General features: G+C 35.8%; 1 protein-coding gene across 1 annotated transcript in view; it reads left to right on the top strand.

Annotated features, from left to right (window-relative positions):
- The window catches only part of TRHDE (thyrotropin releasing hormone degrading enzyme), a 362,821-nt gene that overhangs the window by 305,353 nt on the left and 32,220 nt on the right, over positions 1-25,248 (top strand). Inside the window, exons 13-14 of the mRNA XM_032854781.1 lie at positions 22,876-23,023; positions 24,902-24,999. Of these exons, the coding sequence (XP_032710672.1) occupies positions 22,876-23,023; positions 24,902-24,999 (246 nt within the window). The remainder of the gene's footprint in view (positions 1-22,875; positions 23,024-24,901; positions 25,000-25,248) is intronic.

Here is a 25,248-nt window from a genome sequence, read left to right as displayed (position 1 = left end):
TACATTATGTTTTAATTTTGTTGGTTTCCTTATGTTTCAGTTTTGTTGGTTTCCTTTGTTGTGCAGAAGCTTTTTATTTTGATATAGTCTCAATAGTTTATTTTTGGTTTTGTTTCCTTTGCCTCGGGAGACATAGCTGGAAAGATGTTATAGCCAATGTCAGAGAAATTGCTACTGGTACTCTCTTTTAGGATTTTTATTATTTCACTTCTCACATTTAGGACTTTAATCCATCTGGAGTTTATTTTTGTGTATGGTGTAGGAAAGAGGTCCAGTTTCATTTTTTTTTGCATGTTGTTGTCCAGTTTTCCCAAAACCTTTTGTTGAAGAGACTATCACTTTCCCATTGCATATCCTGGCTTCTTTTATCAAGGATTAATTGACCATATACATGTAGATTTGTTTCTGGGCTTTCTATTCTGTTTTAATGATCTATGTGTCTCTTTTTGTACTAGTACCATACCGTCTTGATTACTAAAATTTTTAAATATAACTTGAAGTCTGGAATTGTATACCTCTTCTGGTTTTGCTTTTCTCTTTCAAGCTTGCTTTGGCTATTCAGGGTCTTCTGTAGTTCCATACAAATTTTAGGGTTCTTGTTCTAGTTTTATGAAAAATACTATCGGTAGTTTGATAGGGTTTGCATTAAATGTGTAGATCACTTTGGTAGTATAGCTATTTTAACAATATCTCTTCTTCCAGTTCATGAGTGTGGAATTTTTTTTTATTTCTTTGTGTCATTTTCAATTTCTTTCATTAATTTTTATACTTTTAGAGTATAGGTCTTTCACCTCTTTGGATAAGTTCATTCCTAGGTGTTTATTTTTTTTTGGTACCATTATAAATGGGATTGTTTTCTTGATTTCTGTTGCTGCTACTTCATTATTAGTGTATAGAAATGCAACGGATTTCTATACATTGATTTTGTATCTTGTAACCTTATTGAATTTGTTTATCACTTTTAGTAGTTTTTTTGGTGGAATAGTATCATGCCATTTACAGATAATGAAAGTTTTACATCTGTCTTACCTATTTGGCTGCCTTTTTTTGTTATCTGATTGTTGTCGCTAGGACTTCAATACTATGTGGTGAGAGTGGGCATTTTTGTCTTGTTCCTGATCTTAGGGGAAAAGTTCTATTTTTCCCCATTGAGTATGAAGTTAGCAGTAGAATTTTCATAAAAGGCTTTTATCATGCTCAAGTATATTCCCTCTGAACCTACTTTGTTGAGGGTTTTTGTCATGAATGGATGTTGTATTTGTCAAATGCCTTTTCTTCATCTGTTGAAATGATCACATGGTTTTTATCCTTTCTCTTATTAATATGATGTATCACATTGACTGATTTACAAATATCAAACCACCCTTGCATCTTGGGAATAAATACCATTTGATCATGGTGAATTATGTGTGTGTTTGTGTGGGTGTGTCCGTGTTATTTTTTTGTTGTTGTTGTTGTTTTGTGTGAGTGATATTTTTAATATATTGTTGGATTTGGTTTGCTACTATTTTGTTGAGGATTTTTGCATCAGTGTTCATCAGAGATAATGGCCTATAGTCCTCTTCTTCTGGTTTTGGTATCAGGGTAATGCTGGCCTCTTAGAGTGAATTTGGAAGTTTTCCTTTCTTTTCTATTTTTGGAAAAATTTGAGAAGAATACATATTAACTCTTCTTTAAATGTTTGACAGAATTCCTCTGTGAAGCTGTCTGGTCCTGTGCTTTTGTTTGTTGGGAAATTTTTGATTACTAATTTAATTTCATTGCTGATAATCAGTCTGTTCAAGTTTTTTATTTCTTTCTTGTTCAGTTTTAGTAGGTTATATGTTTCTGGGAATTTATCTATTTCTTCTAGGTTGTCCCATTTGTTGGCATATAACTTTTCATAATAATCTCTTAGTATCCCTTGTATTTCTGTAGTGTCAGTTGTTATCTTTCCTCTTTCATTTGTGATTTTGAGTCTTCTTCTTTTTTTGTATGAGTCTAGCTAAACATTATTCAATTTTGTTGATCTTTTCAAAGAAACAGCCCCTGGTTTCATTGATCTATAATATTGTTTTCTTTTATTTCATTTCTATATCATTTCTTTCTTTCTTTTTTTTAAGATTATTTTATTTGATTTATTTGACAGAGAGATCACAAGTAGGCAGAGAGGCAGGCAGAGAGATAGGGGGAAGCAGGCTCCTTGCCGAGCAGAGAACCTGATATGGGGCTTGATCCCAGGATCTCGAGATTATGACCTGGGCTGAAGGCAGAGGCTTAACCCACTGAGCCACTCAGGTGTTCCATATATCATTTATTTCGTTCGAATCTATTATTTCCTTCCTTCTGCTGGAGTTGGGTTTCATTTGTTCTTCTTTTTCTAGCTCCTTTTGGTGTAAGATTAAGTTGTTTATTTGAGATGTTTCATACTTCTTGATGTAGGCCTGTATGGCTATAAACTTCCCTCTTCAGAATCGCTTTGGCTGTATCCCAGAGGTTTTTAGAATGTTTTGTTTTTGTTTTCATTTGTTTCCAGGTGCTTTTTTATTTCTTCTTTTATTTCCTGGCTGACCCATTCATTGTTTAGTAGCATGTTATTTAACCTCCGTGTATTTTTGCTCTTTCCAGATTTTTTCTTGTGATTTCTAGTTTCATAGTGTTGTTGTCAGACAAGATGCGTGATATGACTTTGATCGTTTTAAATTTGTTGAGGCTTGTTTTGTGGCTTAATATGTGATCTGTTCTGGAAAATGTTCCATGTACATCTGAGAGGAATGTGTTTTTTGCTGTTTTAGGATGGAATGTTCTGAATGTATGTGTTAAATCCATCTGTCCAGTTTGTCATTCAAAACCACTATTTCTTTAATGATTTTCTGTTTGGATGATCTGACCATTGATATGAGTAGGGTGTTAAAGTCCCCTACTATTACTGTATTACTATTGATTAATTTCTTTCTGTTTGCCATTAACGTTTTTATGAATTTGGGTGTTCTCATGCTGGGTGCATAAATATTTACAATTGTTATGTCTTCTTGTTGGATTGTCCCCTTTATGATTATGATTATACAGTGTGCTTCTTTGTCTCGATACAGTTTTAAAGTGTATTTTCTCTGCCATAAGTATTGGTATCCCAGCTATCTTTTCACTTCAATTTGTATGATAAATGTTTCTCCATTTCCTCACTTTCAAATTGTATCTGTCTTTAGGTCTAAAATGAGACTCTCATTTAAAATGCCTCATTTAAAATGAGGTAACATATACATGGTCTTGTGTTTTTTATTCATTCTGTATCCTACATCTTTTAATTGGAGCATTTAGTCCATTTACATCCAAAATAATTATTGATAGGTATTTATTTATTGCCAATTTGCTACTTCTTTTGTGGATTTTTTGGTTGTGTTTATAGTTTATTTCTGATCCTTTCTTCTCTTGCTCTCTTCTCTCACAGATTGCTGGTTTTCTATAGTGGTATGGTTGAATTCCTGTCTCTTTATTTTTTGAAAATCTATTACTGATTTTTGATTTGTGCACCATGAGGGTTGTATATAACATCTTCTACATATAGCAGTCTCTATGAAGTTGATGGTTGCTTATATTTGAACACATTTTTACTCCTCCTCCCCACATTTTAGGTATATGGTTTCATACTCTACATCCTTTTATTTTTGAGTCCCTGGATTGATTTTTTACATATATATTTATTTTTTACTGCTTTTGTGCTTGCTAATTTTCTTATTCTTACTTATTGTCTTTTCTTTTTACTCAGAGTCCCACTTTATGCTTTAGTGGTTATGTACTCCTTTAGCTGTTGTTTGTCTGGGAACCTCTTTTATCTCTCCTTCCATTCTGAATGATCATCTTGCTGGTTAGAGTATTCTTGGCTGTAGATTTTTTCCTTTCCATTGAATATATCATGCCACTTTCTTATGGCCTGCAAAGTGCCCTCTAAAAAAATTCACTGAAAGCCTTATGGGGTTTTCCTGGTATGTAGCTGTCTTCTTTTCTCTTGTTACTTTAAAAATTCTGTTTATCACTACTTTTTGCCACTGTAATTACTAGGTGTCTTGGTCTGGGACTCCTTGGGTTGATTTTGTTGGGATTTGTGGCCTCCTGGATCTAGATATCTATTTTCTAGATATCTATTTTCTTCCCCAGATTAGGGAAGTTTTCAGCTATTATTTCTTTGAATAAATTTTTTGCCCCCCTTTCTCTCTATTCATTTTCTGAGATCTGTATAATGTGAATGTTACTAATTTTTATGGAGCTGTTGAGTTCTCTGAGTCTGTTCTCATTTTGCATAATTTTTTTTTTTTAAATCTCAGCTTCTCAGCTTGATTACTTTCCATTGCTGTCCTCCAGATCACTAAGTCTTTTTTCTGCTTCTTTTAACCTATTGATTTCATCTAGAATATTTTTACTTTAATTTATTGTGTTCTCCATCTCAGATTGGTTCTTTTTTATCTCTTTGTTTAGGGTTTCACTGATGTCCTCCACTCTTTTCTCAAGTCCAGTGAGTATTTTTATGATCATTACTTTAAATTCTCTATCAGGCATATTACTTATATCCATTTCACTTAGGTTTATTGCTGTGGTTTTGTTCTATTCTTTCATTTGGGACATATTCCTCTGTCTCCTCATTTTATCTTGCTCTCTCTATTACTGTGTCTTAGGGAGGTCAAATATGTCTCCTGCTCTTGAAAATAATGGCCTTATGAAGAAAAGGTCTGTAGTTCCCTACAGTTCAGTGTCCTGTTCACCAGAATGTGACACTTAAAGGATATCTCTAATGTATGTTGTGTGCACCATGCTCTCGTGTCTTGGTTGCTTTTTCTTTTAGTCCAATCATCTGCAGTGGTTTTCTTTGCCTGTTGTGGGCAGTGTTTTGTCCCTCTGGCAGACTGATTTTAACAGGGTACATTTTGGTCTTTTGTGAAAAGGGGACCACTGCTGCTGCTGCCACCAAGACCAAGACCTCACAAACTGTGTGGGGCAGGAGGTGAGGTGTTGGCAAGTTTTGCACCAGTCTTCTGGGGGAGGGGGCCTGCAATGCCAGAACTGAGGGAAGTGTGATCAGAAAGGGCAGATCCTCCAAAGAGCAGTGGTGGGGGCAGTGCTTGGTATAAACAAGTTTTGGTAGTGAATGTCCATGACTTGATCATTCCTGCCGGTGACCCTGTGTTTATGTTGGGGAGGTGGGGAAGAAAATGGCATTGTTCCTGGAGAAGTCCCTCAGGGAACCCTGCCCTTCCTGGACAAGCTCTGAGATTAGTAAATAACTCTCCCTCCTATCTGCCCCAGCCATTTTTTAAACTGCTGCTTCTATGGTTATTTCCACAGACTCTTTTTCCTACTATATCTTTAAGGGTGGGGACTCAGATTCCTATTGACCTCCAGCTCTCCCAGAACAGAACCTGCAGAGTTTTAAAAGTCCAGTCTTTAAAAGTCCAGTCCTGCTGATTGTAAGAACTCATGAAATTTGGCCCCTCTAGTTTTCAAAGACAAATGTTATGAGGATTCTCCTTCCCCACACAGGCTCCCTGGTGTGATAGTCTGTTTCCCCTGTCCATGCTGGTGGCTTCCTCACCTCCTCTGAATGGCCCAAGATGTATTTAGCACACTACCACATCTCTGCCCTTCCTACTCTCTTAGATATAGTTTCTCTTCTCCCTTTAGTTGTGGAACTTGTTCTGCCAGTTTGGGGGTCATTTTCTGGGTTGTTTACACTGATAAGAATGTTATCTAGTTGTATCCATGGGATGAGGTGAGGTTAGGGTCCTCCTACTCCACCATCTTCCTTGACCTCTCTCCAACTCAAGCCTTTTAGCAGTCAATAGTATTTCAAGATAATCTTCAAAGAGACCTCAAAATAAAGTAACTGTAATAAACACATGTAGAAGAGGAAGGTGGACAGGAAAAGATCAGAATGAGAAATTCAAAATGATAGCATCTTTTTGAAATCAAGGTTTTAAAAAAGGAATTCCTTGCCATTATGAAAATCTCCCAGTTTTGGATTAAGAAGCACGCTCAGATTTCAAATCTCTGGATACATAGAGAATGTCCAAATTTTAGCTTTACCTACTTAGGGTGATGTGTTATAATAGAAAGGCCATTTAAAACTATTTTCTTGGCTAACCAGTTTCAAGTCTTATGTGGTTCAGTTTTAAGCCATATTTATCTGAATTAAATCACTAATGAGATAGCAAGATAGGAAAGCAAAAAAAAAAAAAGTCTGTCATTCTGGAGAATATAATGTGTCTCTAGTTATACATTACTATATATGGGAATTTAATGATGATCTGGAAATACAGATTTCTCTCCCCATTAAGCTTCATTGAACTGGAAAGCCTTTGGAATTTCTTATTGTTGGATTCATGCTTAGAATATTATAGTGCATGCATTTCCTTTTTAACTATTAATAATTCTTGTGGTCCTTTTTATATTGTATTTATGAGTCAACAGCAACTTGTGCTTTGATTAGGAAAAGTAAGAGAGGGTTTTATGTGTGAGTGTATTCTATAATATCTATTATAAAAGGCTTTTTCGTATATATTCTAAAATAAAAATTATGTGTTTGACTTCTTTAAAGGTGCTAATGTGCTCTTTCTCCTAACCTGCATGCCATATTTGAGGAGGTAAAAGGAAAAAAAAAAAACTGGTATAATCTCTTTTTTTTTTTTTTGAAATACAGTATTCTCATAAAAACCATTTGCTGCAGAAATTTACTAAGTAATACTTATTTAATTGCCCAAATTTAAGTATACTTAACCAACTCTGTTCTCCACAAATGGATTATGTAATGTACCTAGCATGTGGTGAAAAAAAATCCACTGATTTGCATTTAGTAATTACCAGAACTTAACATCGATGATCATATTTTTAAATTTAATTGAAGTCAGCATTGTCTTTATGTACTTTTGATTTTCAAATATACTCACTAAAGTCCTACACTGTTTTTCCATATTAGAAAATCCTAAAGAAAACATTTCCTTCACATGATAAAGTACAAGGAGTAAAGAAGTTTGCTGTCGATTTTTTCTTTTTAATTCATAAAATGCTAATTTCTTTAGGTTTATTTTAGGTTTATTCTTGGTCAGCAAACTGGATAATCAAATGATACATTCTGAAATTGTATCTTTTATATACAAACCAAAGTCCAAAGTTCAATATCTCCAAGTGAAGCAGAGAGATCTCTATATCAACTCTGGAAATTCATGAATTAATAAGTTGGTGTCTTTCACACAACCAATTCTCAGTGATGGGGCAAAAATACAAAAAAACAAAACAAAACAAAAAAAAACTTGCCATTCAAGACAGAGAAAAAAATGGGAGACATTGAAACCATTGTGAAAGATTCCTGGGGATGGGTAGTTTTTTTTTATTAAATTCTGATTTTGTTGTTTGAGCGTGACTTCTTGGTCAAGTTTTCTTAGTTTTCACTGGATCTGCCATTTGGGAAACTTTTCCTTTTCCATCATCTTACATGGGCATATATGAGATGAGTGCTGGGCATTTACCTTCCTTGGGTGCCATGCAGCTTTATATCTCACTGTCTGCTTCTAGAAGGTTGTGTACCTAAGGATTCTTTCAAGTCTTAAACAGTTACTCGTTCGTTGAGTCCAAGATTATAGCATCTTTGGTAACAGACCTCTCTTAAAAACTTAGTGGGCTTCCTATTTAATGCCAGACAATTCCATATTAGGGATTACCTTGAATTCATCAATCTTCAACAAGAGAGCCAGACCCTTAGGCTCTTCCCTTGCATTATATTTGTATTTGAAAAAAATTTGCTATTAAGTAGACCTCCTTTGTGACCAAGGTTGTTATCTTTCACAAATAACTCCACGTCAGCTTGGGATTGTCTCCATTTCAGCATGGCAGAAGGGGACAGGGCATGGAGAAACCCATAGTGGGCTTTATATTGTCAGTCTGGAAGGCTTGTATCACTTCTGCCTACATTCCTCTGATAGAATTCAAATTACATGATAAGACCTAATTTTGAAGGAATCCGATAAATCAGATAAAGTCTGGTCATGTTCTCAGGATGAGAAAAGAAAGGGATTTGGTCAAGAGCAAGCTGAGTACTCCACAGATACCAACTGAATATGCTCCCAGAAATAGATGAGAGTGCGAGTTTAAACACAGCATCCCCAAGACTTTTATTGGTATGGCCATTTTTTTTGTTTGTTTATTCTGCATTTTTTTAAGGATATTCTGTTAAAGGAAATGAAATACATATCCATTTCCACCTTAACACCAACTGCCAACAACCAAAAAGAAAGGAAGAAAGAGAGGGAGGGAGGGAGGGAGGAAGGAAGGAAGGGAAAAAGAATGACTAACAAATACAATGAATTATGGACCCAAATTCACAACGATTCTGAAAATAGAAGACAGTATTTATAGACATTTATATATCTATAGATTTATAGATATAGATTGTCCTCTGTGGGGTACAGAAATCTATAAAAATGGAAGGCAGCTTCTTGGAGGGACTGGCTTATTTAGAATAATAAAATCTTAAGGCATGATGGGTTACATTGCTGAATCTTTTTTCACACGAAGGAAGAGGAAACAAAATCAGGCCTGAAAGAGACAACATGGAAACTCCCATTTTTTTCAGGAAGCAGGGGACAGAAATGGGGTAAGGGAAGAAATATATATGGCAATTGGCTTGGCAACCATTAATCGAGACAGCTGGAGAGAAACAATTAAATACTAAATCACCACAATGAGAACCTGGGATGTACAAGGTCGAAGTAAGAATCACACAGCTATACAGCATATTCTGAAATGGGACTACGGCACAGAAATATGCCCCTAAACAGATGGAACTACTGATTTGATTAGAACTAGGTTGGAAATAACAACCCTGATGTAAAATGCTACTGCTCGAACCTATTCACCGTGATTGCTCTTAAGCCACAACTTATCAGCAACTATTTTTACTGGATAGGAATTTCCTTTTCAATTATGAGTATGGTTTAAACATAATCCAATTTTAAATCTGTAGGAGTATAGAAAGAATGATAGTTAAGAATCATAATAACAGGGGCACCTGGGTGTCTGAGTTGGTTAAGAGTCTGAGTTTGGCTCAGATTGTGATCTCAGGGTCCTGGGATTGAGCCCCACATCAGGCTCCATGCTCAGTGGGGAGTCTGCTGCTCCCTTTGACCCTTCTCTGCTCATGCTCTTTCTCTCTCTCTCAAATAAATAAATAAACTCTTTTAAAAAACAGAATCATAATAACAACAGAAGAACTAGAACATCAAACAAATAATTCAAATATACCCCTCTATGTGATTTCAAAGAATGAAAACAAAGAAATGGGAGATTTTATCGAGTTTGTCTTTTGAGGTGAGAGTTTAAAGAAAACATGCAAAAGAATCCAAAAGAGATAAGGCAGAGAAAAGAATGAAGGTGATCTGGCATTACAAGAAAGCAAGCCATGTGAGAAGCAGTAAACATTACATAGACACAGGGAAACATCATCAGGGACATGGAGAATACGCTTGCAATCCCTGAGATCAATGAAATGGAAAAAACAATGAAAATCATAATGTAAATAAGACACATCTAGTGTGTTTGTGTGTTGGTGTATGTGTACATGTATGCATTTAATATTCATGAAAAAGAAGAAAAAAATTAGAAAAACTTGAAGACTTATAAAGAGTAGCTTTCTCACAATAAAGATGTGAGTATGTAGATTAAAAGGTACCCTGTGTCTTAGGAAAAAAACACAGAAGTATCTTGATAAATAGCCTGAACTTACAAAATTAAACATAAGAAAAAGTTACCTAGAAAGTGGGAAATTCAGACTGACTCAGATTTCTATAAGCCCAGAATATTCCAGTAGATAGAGTATAAAATCTTTTCTACAGTCAACTTATCCTTTGCCTACAAAGAATGGTGATGAGGCTTGAATGCACTTGCACATGGAGCCAAGGATAAAGAGGAAAGAGAATTAAGGTTACAAAATAGAAGGCAAATCTTTAAACCAAGAAAATGTAGAAATGATTCAGCAAGTGAATATCCAGCAGGGCCGAGGAGTTTAGTAGAAAGTTCTAAGTCTGATGATTTCCTCATCGTTCTTATCAGGAAACAGTGGTACAGATTTAACCATGAATAAATCAATAGGAAAAAAAATTCTTTTTAGATAGCTTACTTTAATTGAGATGAAGTTCTTTTTGAAAAGATAGAGTAGCAAATGTAAGTTTTTAAAGGGTATTTTAGTCGCATGGAGTGGCAGTTTTCTGCCATCTTTCTCAAACTACAAATTCTTTGAGAGACCTCGTCACTTTATCATTTTTCTTGTAAATTTCTGCCTTTTAGTATTAAATACATGATACTTGTGAAAATTATGATTGTATTAGAATTATATATTAAATAATAATGATAATGACTTCTACTAAACTGATTCCAGAATTATTTTTCTCATGAAAGTGGTTTCTTACTAGAGAGAAATTTCTAATTTTTAAAAATTTTATATCAATTTCAATAATGTTTTTGAACCACATGTGATCATTTTAGCAGGATATAAAATATTTTAAGCATATGGTGCTTATTAAGAGACAATATTTTATTTTTACACTAATATTTTTAAAATAATGTAAATTAACTAGCACTTTTTTATTGTTTTGTATTTTCACTGGTGCTTCAACTTTAAAAAATTGCTTCCTACAAGTGGTAATGAGGGGTAAATTTTCAGACAGTAAGCAAGGACTGAACTATAGGACTGTTATTAAAATTAATGAGTGTCATTGTTAGAACACAGTAAATCTATACCATTAATGTTCTCTAATTGTTAATCATCATTAAGGAGTTAGAACATCATTATCATTATTTTTTTCCTAAGTTTTATTTGAACATTATCAGCGTTAAAGAAAATGAAGGAAAGGTTAAGGTCTTATATTTCTGAGCTGGGGATCCAGGATTAATTAAATATTTCCATATTAATAGTGTATCTTCAGAATTTTGTGACCCAGGGAGTTGAAGGATAAATGGAGAGATTGAGAGCTATGGAGCTAGTAGAGAAAGCTACTTCCCTTCCCAACCTCTGCTTCTGGAGGTTCGATGATTTGTCTGCAAGTTAGTATCCCACAGGACAAGAATTACCTGTTATTTTAACATATAGTTATTGGCCAATCTCAAAAGGAGTTTAACGTATTTTAATTCTAAGAATTGAAAATTTCCTCAGATAAATCTAGAACTCCTTGTGGGCACAAATTCTCAACTAAGTTGATCGTATCGTTATAGGGCTAGCATTTTTTTTACACGCCGTGGCTAGGCACATTTGTTTATCTTCATCCTTCATTTCCTGACGTTTGCATTAGCCCCCTTATGAAAGAAAAATAAAGTCCCACAAGTTTAACTAACATGCCTGACTCCCTAAACGTGATTTCAAATGGGTACAGCTCTCTTCTTTTTTCAAGATACTAATCCTATTTTTATACAATGAATTATATAGTTGAAGTCGTTTTTCTATCTCACTGGTAATAAAAAGTATTTTTACCTTCCACATTTCATCTACAATGCCACGGAGTGGCTTTTAACTCTAATTTGGAATGGAGTATAATATTCTGAGAGGCAGGAAAATATCACTTTAAATCATAAAGAATTAGATATTTCATTTCATCCTAAGTAAAGATGAATATTTTACTAAGATTAGAGAAGGAGAAAATGCATGACGCACAGACAAGTTGTGTCCTTCTCTCTGCCTTTCTATCATTCACCATTGTTGCCAGAAATCATTTCTTTGACATGCTAAGAGCAGTTTCGATTGAATTTAGGAGAAATATGGGTGATTGTTATCATTACTAAATGAAAAAGACTTTTTCTCCTGCGATTCAATAGAAAAATGTGTAAAGAAAAGCAAACAAAATGCTTGTCACATTTTGTGCAATCTACATAAGACAGATGATGGGACATTTCTCGAACTGATGGCTGAGTAAATCACCTCATTTTCATTGTTTCCACAGTGTTGACCAACGTGCTGCCAGCCAGGCTTCCCACTTGTGATTTAAACACACGAGTCAGAATGACTTTGGAGGGTTGTGATACTCACGGATTTATGGGGCACTTGTATGTGGGATTCTCATCACTGTACAGCAACCCTGTCGTTTCTGTGACAGAGCCTGTTTGACTGGTTTTGGATTTATGATAGAAATAATTCAGAACAGAGTAATAATTTTCCCTTGGCAATTACACTACCATTTGGTACTTTGTCCCTAAGGGGAAAATGAATGCGCTGGGATCTATCCATGAGTTTAGTAGCTCCGTGTAAGGAACAAATCAAGGTCAGAATACAAATGCAGAATATACGGTTGCCAAATTCTCATTCTGGTTCTTCAGCCTGAAGGCTCTCCATATTTCTGTGGACCTTTACAGTTTACAAAATACGCTTCCATTTCTTGTCTTTTAGCTTTCACAGCAACTCTAGGAGGTAAATGCTATTTCTCTCGTTTTGTAAGGAAGGAAACCGAGACCAGAAATGTTGCCTTCCTTGAGTTTGTTATTCAGCAAATATTTTTAATTTTTTTTTTCAGTTAGGCTCCATTTCTAATGGGGGGCCTAAACACTTGATCCTGGGACTGAGTCGCCTGCCCTACAGACTGAGCCACCAGACACCCCTTCAGCAAATATTTTTAAACATAGACAATAAGAAGGCTTTCTGATGCACACTGGGGATACACAGATAATACTTAGTCCCTTCTTTGTTTCTTTTAAAAAACTATTATGAATAATTTCAAATATACACAAAAGCCAGTAGAAGGGTGTATCCTTTGCTCTGCCTCAGCCATGATTAACTCGTGGTCAGTCTTACTTCACCCACATCTCCATCCAACCTTTCATACCATTTTATTTATTTAAAAATTTTACTTATTTATTTGACACAGAAAGAGATCACAAGTAGGCAAGCAGAGAAAGGGGGGGGGAAGCAGGCTCCCTGCTGAGCAGAGAGCCCCATGCGGGGCTCAATCCCAGGACCCTGAGATCATGACCTGAGCTAAAGGCCTCAGAGGCTTAACCCACTGAGCCCCCCAGGTGCCCCCCTTTCATACCATTTTGAAATGAATTCCAGACATTTCATCATTTCATAAAATAATTTTCACTATATGGCTCTTAAAAATGAACATTACTAAAGATGGTGACCTAAAATGAACATTTCCTCAATAATATAAAAATCCAGGAAGTATTTAAATTTCAATGGTCTTATAAGTGGCATGTATCTTTTTTTCTTTTTTTACACTTTGTTTGAATTAGGAGCCAAATGATATTACTGCTCTGTGACTAGTTGATGTTATCTTTTCACACTCTTTTAAACTATTGATTTTCCCCTTCATCTTAAAAAAAAAAATTTCCAAGTTATTTGGCGAGGAACGAGGTGGTTTGTCCTACACGATTCCCACTGTCTAGACTTTGCTGACTGCCTCCTCACTGTGTACCTTTCTATGTTCCTCTGTCCTCTCTCTGGCCTATAAATTGGTCATCAAATCCAGGGCCTTGATCCATTACATGTTCAGCTTTTTGGTAGTTTGCGTCACAGTTGACTCTCAATGAACACATAAAAGAAACAGTTGTCTTTTTATGACATTTGCAGCGATTACTGTTCAATGCCTAAATCTGTTGATTTACTAGAGGTTGCAAAATGATGATTCCCTGGTTCTTCCATTCAGAAACAAAATAGTTCTCTCAAGAGAAACTTGCTCTCACGTACTGTTCAGTGACCCAGTGATATAGTTCTTCAGGAAAGGCAGGATAAATGCTGAATGATTCCCTGTTGTTTTCAGTTTCAAAAATAATGAGTCAATTCTCTAGCATGCTCCATAGTGACCAATTATTTTGCTTTGTTTTGTTTTTAGTCAAGTACCATTTTATCCTATGCGTTTGAGTATATTTCATAAGTTTAATTCCATGGCAGTTTTCATTCTTACTCGTACTCAACATGTCCTAACTTTGGCCAGGAGCTTCTTCAAGCTGATTGCAGAGCCCAGATCTAATGGGTTGCTGTCACTTTGTACTTCTTAGATCTCCTTTATGACTTTTGGTGGCTCTTCTAGAACCTTTCCACCTGGATCATTACTGACTTCTGCATGGCTAGATTATACTCTCAAAAGTGTTTTTCTTTTATTTTTTTGAATGCATCCATTTGGGACTGAATCTTCCTGCTTAATTATTTACCTTTGTGTCATTCTAAAATTCAGACCTTAGCTGTGCATTTAGAAAATTATGTACAGAATTATTATGGCCGCATATATGTAACGATACTTCTATGAATAGACTGGCAGAGGGACTGGCTTGGTTTTGAGAGTTCTCATTGAGGTTTTTAATTGAAGCACACTATCGAGACCCAGGAGTCTGCCCTACAGTTATATCCAGAAAGTGATTTCCCCCATACTCCGTTTGCCAGTGTTCAAGTCTTCATTCTTTCCTGCTCAGCCTGTGTCTAGGAGCCTCAATTTCTCTTTCTTGCAAGACTTTGAGATGGAAACTACCTTCTGTATTTTGAAATATTTCCTTTTATTTGAATTAAAGATCATAAGTGTAGATGATTACCCCTCCCTTTCTTTTGTAGACCACATCCTAGTACTCTGTTGCTTTCCTGCATCGGCAGTATCTCTGAAAGCAGCATGTTGTTGCAGTGCATGCTCTTTATGGCTGATAAAGTACCACTAAATGGCGTCAGGCCTTCCAGGCCAGAGTGTGGGCTGAGAGTGTTCTTGTTTTATGGAGATTAGAACCCAGGGAATTAGAGGTAGTGGTGACTAAAGTGGTTTTGCCAGAAGTGGCCCCAAATGACCAAAGTCTAAAAGCTAATCAACAGTAAGTCCACTAAACTCTCCATTTCAAAGTTGCAGCCACAGACCATACTACTCTCTCCTTCCCCATAGGTTCTATTATGCTTCCTTATAAGGCCTCCAAAGATTACTCCCACTAGATATCCCTTATATTCCTCTTCTCCTTTTCTCCTTTTTACTAGAAGATGGGAGAGGGAATACAAGATGACTTGCTGGGCCTTTTTGGTATGGTGATAAAAATATTGGTGCTGGAAGACTGGGTTCAAATACCAGTACCACTCTTATTTGCAATATGATCCTGGAGAGGTGAGGTAGCATTTTGAGCTTCAATTTTGATCTGTACAATGGGGCTAGTGATATTGCTAAGCTCAGAAGATTGTCACGAGGATTTCATAACATAACGTATTATGTTATATATTCTCTCTATATAACATTATATAATGTATAATATTATATATAATATATATAATATGTAATATATAATATATGCACTTGGCACAGGGTCTGGCATAACAGGGAGTGCTAAATCAGTGTTGGTCACCACAGGGATTGTCTATGTTTTTTTCTTTTACCTAGACCAATTGCTGATTGATGAAGCCTGAGAACATGAACTTAGATTTGCCAAGAATCACAATGTGCACAAAGATGTTCATAGCTCTGTTATGTGTACCTCAGGTACTCAACAATAGTGAACTCCATCTATCTTTCCAACAGAATGTTGACAAAGTAATTATGAGGAATCCCTAATAATATAGAAAACTATTATAAAAAATTATGTAAACTTAAATGTATAGTATAGTAAAATCTATACAAAAAGCAAAACTTTTGATATATCAGATAAGAGGATATATAACCAGTTATTATTTTTTAAAGATTTTATTAATTTATTTGACAAACAGAGATCACAAGTAGGCAGAGAGGCCAGCAGAGAGAGGAGGAAGCAGGCTCCCCCTTGAGCAGAGAGCCTAATGCAGGGCTCGATCCCAGGACCCTGGGATCATGACTTGAACTGAAGGCAGAGGCTTAACCCACTGAGCCACCCAGGTGCCCCTAACCAGTTATTTTTTTAAAGCTTTTTTTTTTTTAAAGGTTTTTATTTATTTAAGTAATCACTGCACCCAATGTGGGGCTCAAACTCAAAACCCCAAGATCAAGAGTCACATGCTCTTCCAACTAAGACAGCCAGATGCCCCCAAGTTCTTTTTAAGTGGTTTGGTTTCAGTGATATTTTTCTTTTTTCTAGTTTCCTATTATTCACACATATCTCTAAAAAGCAGCCAAATAGGAAGTATGAAACACCGTCGATTAGGTTAATGATTTGATATCCTAATGTCAGTAAAATCCTACTGGATTTTTAAATTCTTTTTACTCCTGTGTGACTATGGAGAACATTGGAAAATGTCACTACCTAGTAAGCAAAATTCCATACCAAATTTAAGCGTTGTATTTTCTTTTTTCTTTTTTCTTACTTTTTTAGATTTTTTTTAATAACATGTAACGTATTATTAGTCCCAAGGGTAAGCATTGTATTTTCAATGGAAATAATAAGCTATGTGGATTATTTTCCTGGTGGTCTTTCAGGCTGCTTTCCCTATTTAAATTCCGGAATAATTCTGCTAATTAACCCAGAGTGGAATGTGCAGCTTCCTATATATAAAATATATACTCTTTTAAAATTTGTTCATTGCCTAAACAATATCACAGTCCCATATCATCATTGTGTTTTTTTTTGTTTTCTGTTTTTGTTTTTGTTTTTAGCAATTGAGTAACAATAAATAATACATAGATAAACTTTGGGAATATTTCCTTTTCCTGATACCTGCATAAGCTACTGTTTCTAAAACAAATCTCATGTGAAGCCTACCTCAAAAAATCATTGTCTGGTTTCATGTCAGTAACTTCACTCACTAGGTATGTTTTTCTCATAAGCATAGCCTGTATAGTCGGAAAGGGAGAGGGTCAGCTAGGAGATCATGTTTCACTCTGTTCTCGTCTGGGTGGACCACATGGCATATTTGGGTTTCCTCTCTACTGCAGCTAGAGTCACCCTTTCAGAGCATAAATCAGATCAAACGCTTGCTGTAGAATTCCATCACCCGTAGAAAAACAAGCCGAAGCCCGTCTTACTTAAGTGCCTTCTAGCACCACCAACCTCTGCAACCTCCTTGTACCTAGCCTACTCTTCTGCGGCTCACTCCACGCCAGCCACAAAAACTTCCTTGTGATTCTGCCAATGTCCCCAATTTATTCCTGGTCTAGGACTTTGGACCTTGCTGTTTCCCGGGGGGCCTGAATTCCTCCCCTGCCGGATCTGCTCTCTCATGTCACGAAGGCAGGTGTCCTCAGCGATGCCTGGCCTAAGCCTCCTCTTTAAATCATTCCCCATAATCCTCTGATCCTTACCATTGCTAACTTGCCCTGTTAGCACCTGGGCTTTGATTACATATTTCTTCATGTACTAGACTTAACGTGATGAGAGCTATGATAGTGATGTGTAAACAGATGTTAAAGGAAAGGAGACTGAAAGCATTTAACTCTAGTTCAAAGTGGTATTTAGGGAGGCAGTCTCAGGTGGTGGCATCAGTGAGAGCTTTCTTGTCAGTCTTGGTTTTCAATTCCAGCTCTCTCACTTATTGGCCAAGTCAGCTTGGCAAGTTGCTTATCTTCTTTAAACTGTAGCTTCTTCATCTAAAAAAAAAAAAAAAAGAAGAAGAAGAAGTTTGGGGGGCTGCAGAATAGCACTGATTCTGAAGCTTTTAAGGATAGTAAACTAAAACAAACTTAGACCATCATTCCATAACACCATACCATATGGTAAATCCTTAATATACAAGAGCTTAAAATAAGTTGATCATTTTCCTTTAAAAAATAATTCATTTCAGCCATAAAGCTAAGGATGTTTTCCTTTTCAGGTGAATAGCTAACATCTATTAACTCTTCCAATTAATAACCAAACATTGATTCTGCTTTTTAACATTACTGAGTACCCAGAGGATCCCTGTATTTAGATGATGGCTGATTTCTTGAGAAATTATACTTGGAAATAAAGAAACAAGTGTGTTTGCAGAGAAGAAAGGCTGATTGTGGTGGTGGTGGGGGGACCATACAAGTTGCAAAAAATTATTTCTGGATGTTTTATTTTTAATCTTCAAATTTTTACTGAAGAAGGGACCCTAGAGATCATGTAGTTCATCCTTGTCCATTTACTGATTAAGAGAAAGAGATTTCCAAACCCACGATCAATTTACTTAAAGACATGGTATAAAATAATGCTGTTGCTTCCAGGGAAGTAATCTACTAATCAGGGACCCAAAAAAAAAAAAAAAAAGAACAGAGGTGTTTATACAATGCTTCTGCTTTCTCTCTGGCTATAAAGCTATTTCATTTGGATATAGATTAACTGATTCAAATCTCCTCAGCTAGATAGCAGTGGCCTTCTTATCTTCTATCATGTATACCATTAATAAACAAGATGACTAAAAATAGTATAAATATCACTCTAATAGACTTTCCTCATCCTGTTGGTATCTTTTAACCCTAAAAAATGCTTAATTTAAAAAATACATATGTGTATATTAAAGTTTATTATGCTTGTAAAGTGCTCCTGTTTTTAAGACCAATGACATTATTGCCATAATATAATTTGGTGTAAAATAAAACATTTATTGAGTACCTATTTTGTACTAGAGTCTGCATTAGGCTATGGGGATACAAAGATAGGCAAAGCATGCTTCATTTCTTTAAGGAGGTAAGCCCAGTGAGTGAGAAAGACCATCTTATGATAAAATTATGATTAATATCATGATAACTATTACAAAGATTACTGTTATCAAGGTATTCTGTGAGCCCAGAAAAGAAATGCCTAAGTCAGTATGGAAGAAGGCTTTCTGGAAGAGAAGGAACAGGAAAAGGGTGTGCTATGAGAATTCGTTGTTGTGCAACTTTTTGTAGTTCTGATTTCATGGGGCTACAAATAACTAATTTCCTTTCCGTCTCTGCCGACAACATTTCTCCAATGCCTGAATCATAGCTTTTGTTTCATCTGTGACCTGACCAAATAGACTGTTGGTTGACAAAGTATTTTTCCTTTTTGAGTCTATGGTACTTTGAGGACTACTGGAGTTTCCAGTCTCAGCCATGGGATTTTCCCACAACGAACACATCAAAGCCCTTTCCAATGATTAACAAAAGATAATAGATAGAATAGTAAACTTTTTAATTAAGCATGTCAGCAATTGCTTTAAAAATCTGTGCCCTAAAAGAGAGATATAGTGTCTCTTAGACATATTGTGAAAGATGTAGTATGTAATTTATTGGTTTTAAATGAATATTCCACTAGTGAGACCTGGAAGCAGGATGTTCTGAAGAGTCTGATTGTGCTTTTTATTTTTTTCCAAGTATCAAGCACCCAGAAGCCAAATGCTTTGCAAGGAAATTCACATAAAATAAGTTATTTGTGTGCAAGCCACCCATCTCAGTAGATTTAAGAATTAACATTCACAGAATTCAGAGCAGTTTTTAAAAAGTAGTTTTGCATCTTAGGTGAAAACAAAGCAAGCTAAGATCAGTGCATTTCAATATCAGCTAATATTGTCTGGTTTTAGTCCTTTTCTTATTAAAAAAAAACTCTCTTGTATGCCTAAAGATGTATTTCATTGCAAGCTCCAGTAAATCAAAGAAGGAGAAGAGGGTATGTGTGCATTTAAGGAGGGGAAGTGGGAAGAGGAACTATATATATAGGTACATAAGGGCAACCTTCATCTATTTTTTTTTTTAACTTTCCTCATTTCCCCATCATATTTCCTTTGATTCCTAAATTATTTCTTTTTTTAAAAAGATTTATTTATTTATTTAAGAGAGCAAGAGTGTGCACCTGTGGGAAGTGGCAGAGGGAGAGGGAGAATCTCCAGCAGACTCCCCGCTGAGTGAAGAGACCGACGTGGGGCTCCATCCCACAACCCATGAGATCATGACCTGAACCGAAATCATGAGTTAGACACTTAACTGACTGTGCCTCCCAGGCGCCCCCCTAAATTATTTCTTTTGCCAACCTATTCCCCAGTACAGAAGATAGATATCATCTACAATCTCTACCTAAAATATTAATAAAACACACTTAGTTGTATGTGAAATATTCTTTAAATGTGCTCTTTTTTCCCCTATTTTGTTAGCAGCATTTCTCTGGGATGATGCAAATCTAGGGCAACTGCCTTTTGGCATCGGGACCCTAAATGTGCTCCCTACTGGGCTGATTACTTGAAGCTAATGTAGTGTTCCATTCATTGGATTCCACACACTTCCCCCATATTGATTGCATTATCAGTAGTAGTAATCACAGATATCATTACCAGCCAATTACACAAACACATATCTAAACTAGGTAACTTATTCAGCAACATTATCTCTTACAAGTCTTAATTTTGTAATGAAGCTGATCATCTTGTCCAATTGAGTGTAGCTACATATTTTGATCTAGTAGGCTAAATGTGAGTGTATTGAATTATGTAATAGGTAATTACTTACGTATGTTTGTAACAACGCAAATGAGAGCAATTTGAATGTAATCTGTTTCTTATTCTATTTGAGGGCTGCATTAGAGAAGGTTAACTGCTTTAAAAAAAATAGACCCAAGCATGTATTTGGATCAAACACAATAGAAGTGTTTTGTTTTTTTTTTTTCCTGCTCACATAACAGAACTGGTGTGAGAACTAGTACATAGGCATGCAGTCATCCAGACACCCAGGTGGGTTTCTGACATATTCAGTACAAGATTTCCAAGGTCACCCTGAATGATTCACTTCAGGGAAAATGAGTATTGAGGAGCTAATGGATGAGGTCTAACCTTGGCAGTGATGAGCATTCACATGACCACACCTAAATACCAAAAAAATGGGTATTATAATCTATCCCAGAAAGTAGAGGAAAGCATGGACTTTTGGTGAACAGTTAGCAATTTTTTCCATAAGGACTCAAAACAGAACTTGCTTTCTTTCCCTATTTAATGAATACTTTCCTTGGCTTGTCATTATTTGGAACTTCTGTCATTATTTGGAAGTAGGACTCTGGAGATGGGCATCCAGATTTGCCACTATGAGCTAGGTGATTCTGGCAGGGTACTCAATCTTGAGACATATTTCTCTTTATCTAAAGAATGAGCAAAATATTCTCTGTGCTATTTACCTCATAAATTGTCTTTTTTTTTTTTTTACACTCTGTCAGATATCTTCTAAAAAACCTAGATCCAAGCCCTGCCTCTCAGACTTACACATATTGAACAACTGAAGAATGGGGAATGAAAGAAATTACAAATTTTTTTTTCAAATTTTTGAACAAATAAAGTATGACCGTATTATTGTAATACTTGTTGCAGTTTAAATTGTACACAAGAAGGTTAGGATAAAAGGTTTTGGGGCTAAAAAAGAGATCTTCTTTTTCAAACTTCTTATTTTGTAGATAAGGAGTGTGAAGCTTGGCAAGATGAATTTGCTTAATTCTACGGGAAGCAATAGTAGTTCCCAGCTCTTTCTCAATCCCAAATCTCTTCCATAACATTATTTGTCATCTTCTTTAGTCATATCTCCTACAAAGCACAAGTCATTGAATTATGCCATGAGTGAACTAAAATCATTAGAGTGACACACATCTGTGTTTTAAAAATCTCTTCAGAATTGGTTTTTCTTTCTTTTTTTTTTTTTTTAAATATTTTACTTATTTATTTGAGAGAGAATGAGTGAGAGAGAGCATGAGAGAGGAGAAGGTCGGAGGGAGAAGCAGACTCCCCAAGGAGCTGGGAGCCCGATGCAGGACTCGATCCTGGAAGTCCAGGATCATGACCTGAGCTGAAGGCAGTTGCTCAACCAACTGAGCCACCCAGGCGCCCCCAGAATTGGTTTTTCTTACAGACATCTGAACATGGCCACAAGTTTACCACAGAGTAACTTTTGCTTGTCAGCCTGTGTAAGAATTAGATAATCTGGCAAACTTATTTTAGGTGAAGACGAGACAGAGCTTTGCTCCCTGCCTGTCCACCTCTACCAAGGACAAAATAAAAGGTCCATCTAATTTTGTGATGTTACAAAAGAACATCAGTGCAAAAGGTAGATAAAGGAGATAAGCAGGCTTTGGTTGCTTTCATATATAGTTGGTCCCCATGTTAGAAGTCTGCATTCAGTTGATCATTCTTGTAAAATAAAAAAAATCCAGCAAAACACATAGTGTCACAATATGTATGCATCAGGGACATCGAGGCTAAGACAGACTACCTTTTAATGTACTGTGGATTGTCATTTATAATGCTTTGATTTGCAAGGATTTTATATGCAGTTTCCTGGAGAGTAGAGATATACACTTCTTCTAGGATCCTTTTTGGACATACCCTCTTTAAATATGCACAACGTGTGTTCAGATCATTTTTTAAAAAGCTACAGTTTCATATTCTCCAAGGAATCTGACATTGGTCCCCAAGGTGACACAGCATCTATTTTGAAGAAAAATAATACATGGGAAGAGCCGGTTCTTTCAACTTGTTTGGAATTTGGACTCTATTAAAATCTGAGATTTTCATAGGTGTTTTGGATACCATTTCTTTCGAGCTGTTCAAATTGTAATATGACACAGATACAGTCACAACTATAAGTTGCCTCTTTAGTTTGATTGTTCTTTTGAAAACAATGTGTAGTAAATATTATTACACAGAACTACATGAAGAACAAAGAGAATGCATTGAGAAACGGAAATTGCATTTCAGTAATCAATTATTTTCAATTACATGTGACCTCGGAAGAGTTTCTATGAAGGAAAATACCTAGAGTCGACTTTATTCAAATTCCGGAATTCTTTCCTTTTAAAAAAATATGCATTCTGATATTTTTGTGTATGTAAATTTTTAACTCTCTGACTCTGTATGTATTAAGGCACATGGCATCCTAAGTAGGACTATATTTAAAAAGTGAGTAATTTTATTTTTATAGCACTGAGTATGACTTCTTTATACTGTGATGAATCTTGCTTTCTGCCTTTTATTTGCATAAGTAAAATCTTCACTTTTGCATCATCATGTATATTTTCTGCATATAATTAACATGAACTTTTTTGACTGTGCAGAGCCGGCTACTTGCCTCAGCATATCCCCCTGGAGATTATCAGATACCTGTCTGAGGAGAAGGATTTTCTTCCTTGGCATGCTGCCAGTCGAGCTCTTTATCCCCTTGATAAATTACTGGACCGCATGGAGAAATACAATGTCTTCAATGTAAAAAGACCTATTTTCTTCTTTCTTATTTTCAGATGATGAACTGTTTTCTCATTATCCACTTTATGCAACTGATCCCGAGTTATTTGTGTTTCTTCTTCTAATTTGTATTATCATTTTTGTCCTGATTTTCTGTGCAACACTGATGACAATTACTTGAAGAAGAAATGGAATCTGAGCTACTTTTTATTCTGGCCTAAAAGTGTCAATTAAGCTTAAATGCCTCAGAATTTGAGAACAAATATACATGGCAAATCCTTAAAGTTCAAACTTACTTTCCAAGAGTTAAAGGGCTCTGTGTTCACAAAGGACTTAACCTGGGTAGAGGGATCCCAAAGATCTTAACAGAATATAGACAGTTTCAGTAAAGATTCTTAGTCATTATTTTTATCCAAAAGGGCATAGTGAATTCAATTCACTTCCTTAATTAACAAGGATAAGATCAACATTGAGGCGAGAGCCCATTCATAATTGGGTCCAAGGGGATACAGGAGAGCAAACAGTAGATAATCCAAATAGACACAAAGACATGACAAACATTCCAAAATGTTACCTGACCAGATTTCCTAAGCTGAAGTCTGGTAAACCAACACTGCATGGCGGACACCACCTAATCTAATTTAATAACCATTTTGAATAAGATTAAGATTAAGTATGGCCAATGAGCTTCTGATTCCTAAATTTCTTATCGCCAGTGAGGCTTTGCATATGAGACTATGTCTCTATGCTTTCTATTACCTTCGAGCCGTATTTGGTTCCCCTCAGTTATTTTAGGAGTCTGCCCTGTGTTTTATAAAGTCCTCCTACGTCTTATGACCCATGGGCTCTGCTAATTAACCTCCACATTTGAAATTACTCGAGACTAGATTGCCATGACATGAAGTATGTTTCTGGCCCCCTCTACATTGTCTGATGACCATCAGAATTGCTTCTTGTTTCCTTATTCCAAGTCTGCATGCCAATACCTCTGTTTTCATATATTTTTTTAAACTGGAATGATCCTGGCTTGACTGTTCATTGTCATTAGTTTGGTCTAATCCCTGACAACGACATGCAAAAAAATGGGTCGTTATGGTTCTGGTGTCACTTTTATCGGCTAGAGAAAGACTTACCACACTTCTCTTTTCTCCTTAACAGAGACACTGCCATGTTAAGCTTCTGTAAAAGTAAAATACATTTTTGTATATATTTGTACTTTGGAATAGTATTTCATGTCAGACACCTCAATTTCAGTAAAAGTTAAGAATTGCTTTTACTTGTAATTTCGATGCTTTCATTTCTTTGACAAAATTCAAGGGCCACATTAAAGTGAGGAGAGCATATTTTATATCACTGCTAATATTTAAATATATCACTAGCTCAATGGATTTTGACTTTGAAATGCCATATTTTTTACTGAAGAGTGTTCTGTGTATCTCAGATTCAACAGTGCTAGGCTATTGGCTGAGCTTTCATCACAGCTTTTCTTTAAATGTGCTCTGTTGACATGAACTGCATAAATGTTAGGTGCTTATTTTCCACAAGCTATGTCTACATACATTTGTATATTTGTGTGCATGGGTGTCATTGTCACTGTTCCTCAGTATCCTTGTTTCACTACCAAAATTTTCATCTAAAATATTGAATAGTGCAAATTACTTAATCATTCAATAGGAAGTAAAGAGTAGACTTCTACCATTGCAACTGTATTTTATCCTTATTTTCTATATTTGAAACACTGAGCTGGATAAAATAGAGCCTTTACCATGGCCATCTTTTTACTGATATTTTAAAGTAGGTGCATTTAGAAAATGTTTTAATCGTATTATGTAACTGTAATTATCATCATGGAGAGGTTTGAAACTGACATCTTCTTTATTTCCCCTAACCCCCATTTAGGAATATATTTTAAAGCAAGTTGCAACCACGTACATCAAGCTTGGATGGCCAAAAAACAATTTTAATGGATCTCTTGTTCAAGCATCCTACCAACATGAGTACTGTTTTATTTTCTTATTTGCCTCTTTTCCCCCAGAGCTGTACAATAACATACAACTAGTACTATTGCGACTTCAGCAGCATGAGATGATCTTTCTTTCATTCTGCATCTTTCATTTCCCTTTGCTGGGAGGCCTGCAGATGGATAGCACAGTTTCCCCTACCTGGTACTGAGAACAAAAGCATATCCTTGCCATGCTTCAATGTAAGATCTGCCGTTACTGGTAAAAGGGAGATTTGAACCCAGC

The sequence above is a fragment of the Lontra canadensis genome, unplaced genomic scaffold (genome assembly GCF_010015895.1).
Source record: "Lontra canadensis isolate GAN:19392208 unplaced genomic scaffold, GSC_riverotter_1.0 scaffold9, whole genome shotgun sequence".
NCBI lineage: Eukaryota > Metazoa > Chordata > Mammalia > Carnivora > Mustelidae > Lontra > Lontra canadensis.
This window is presented reverse-complemented; position numbering and strand designations above follow the sequence as displayed.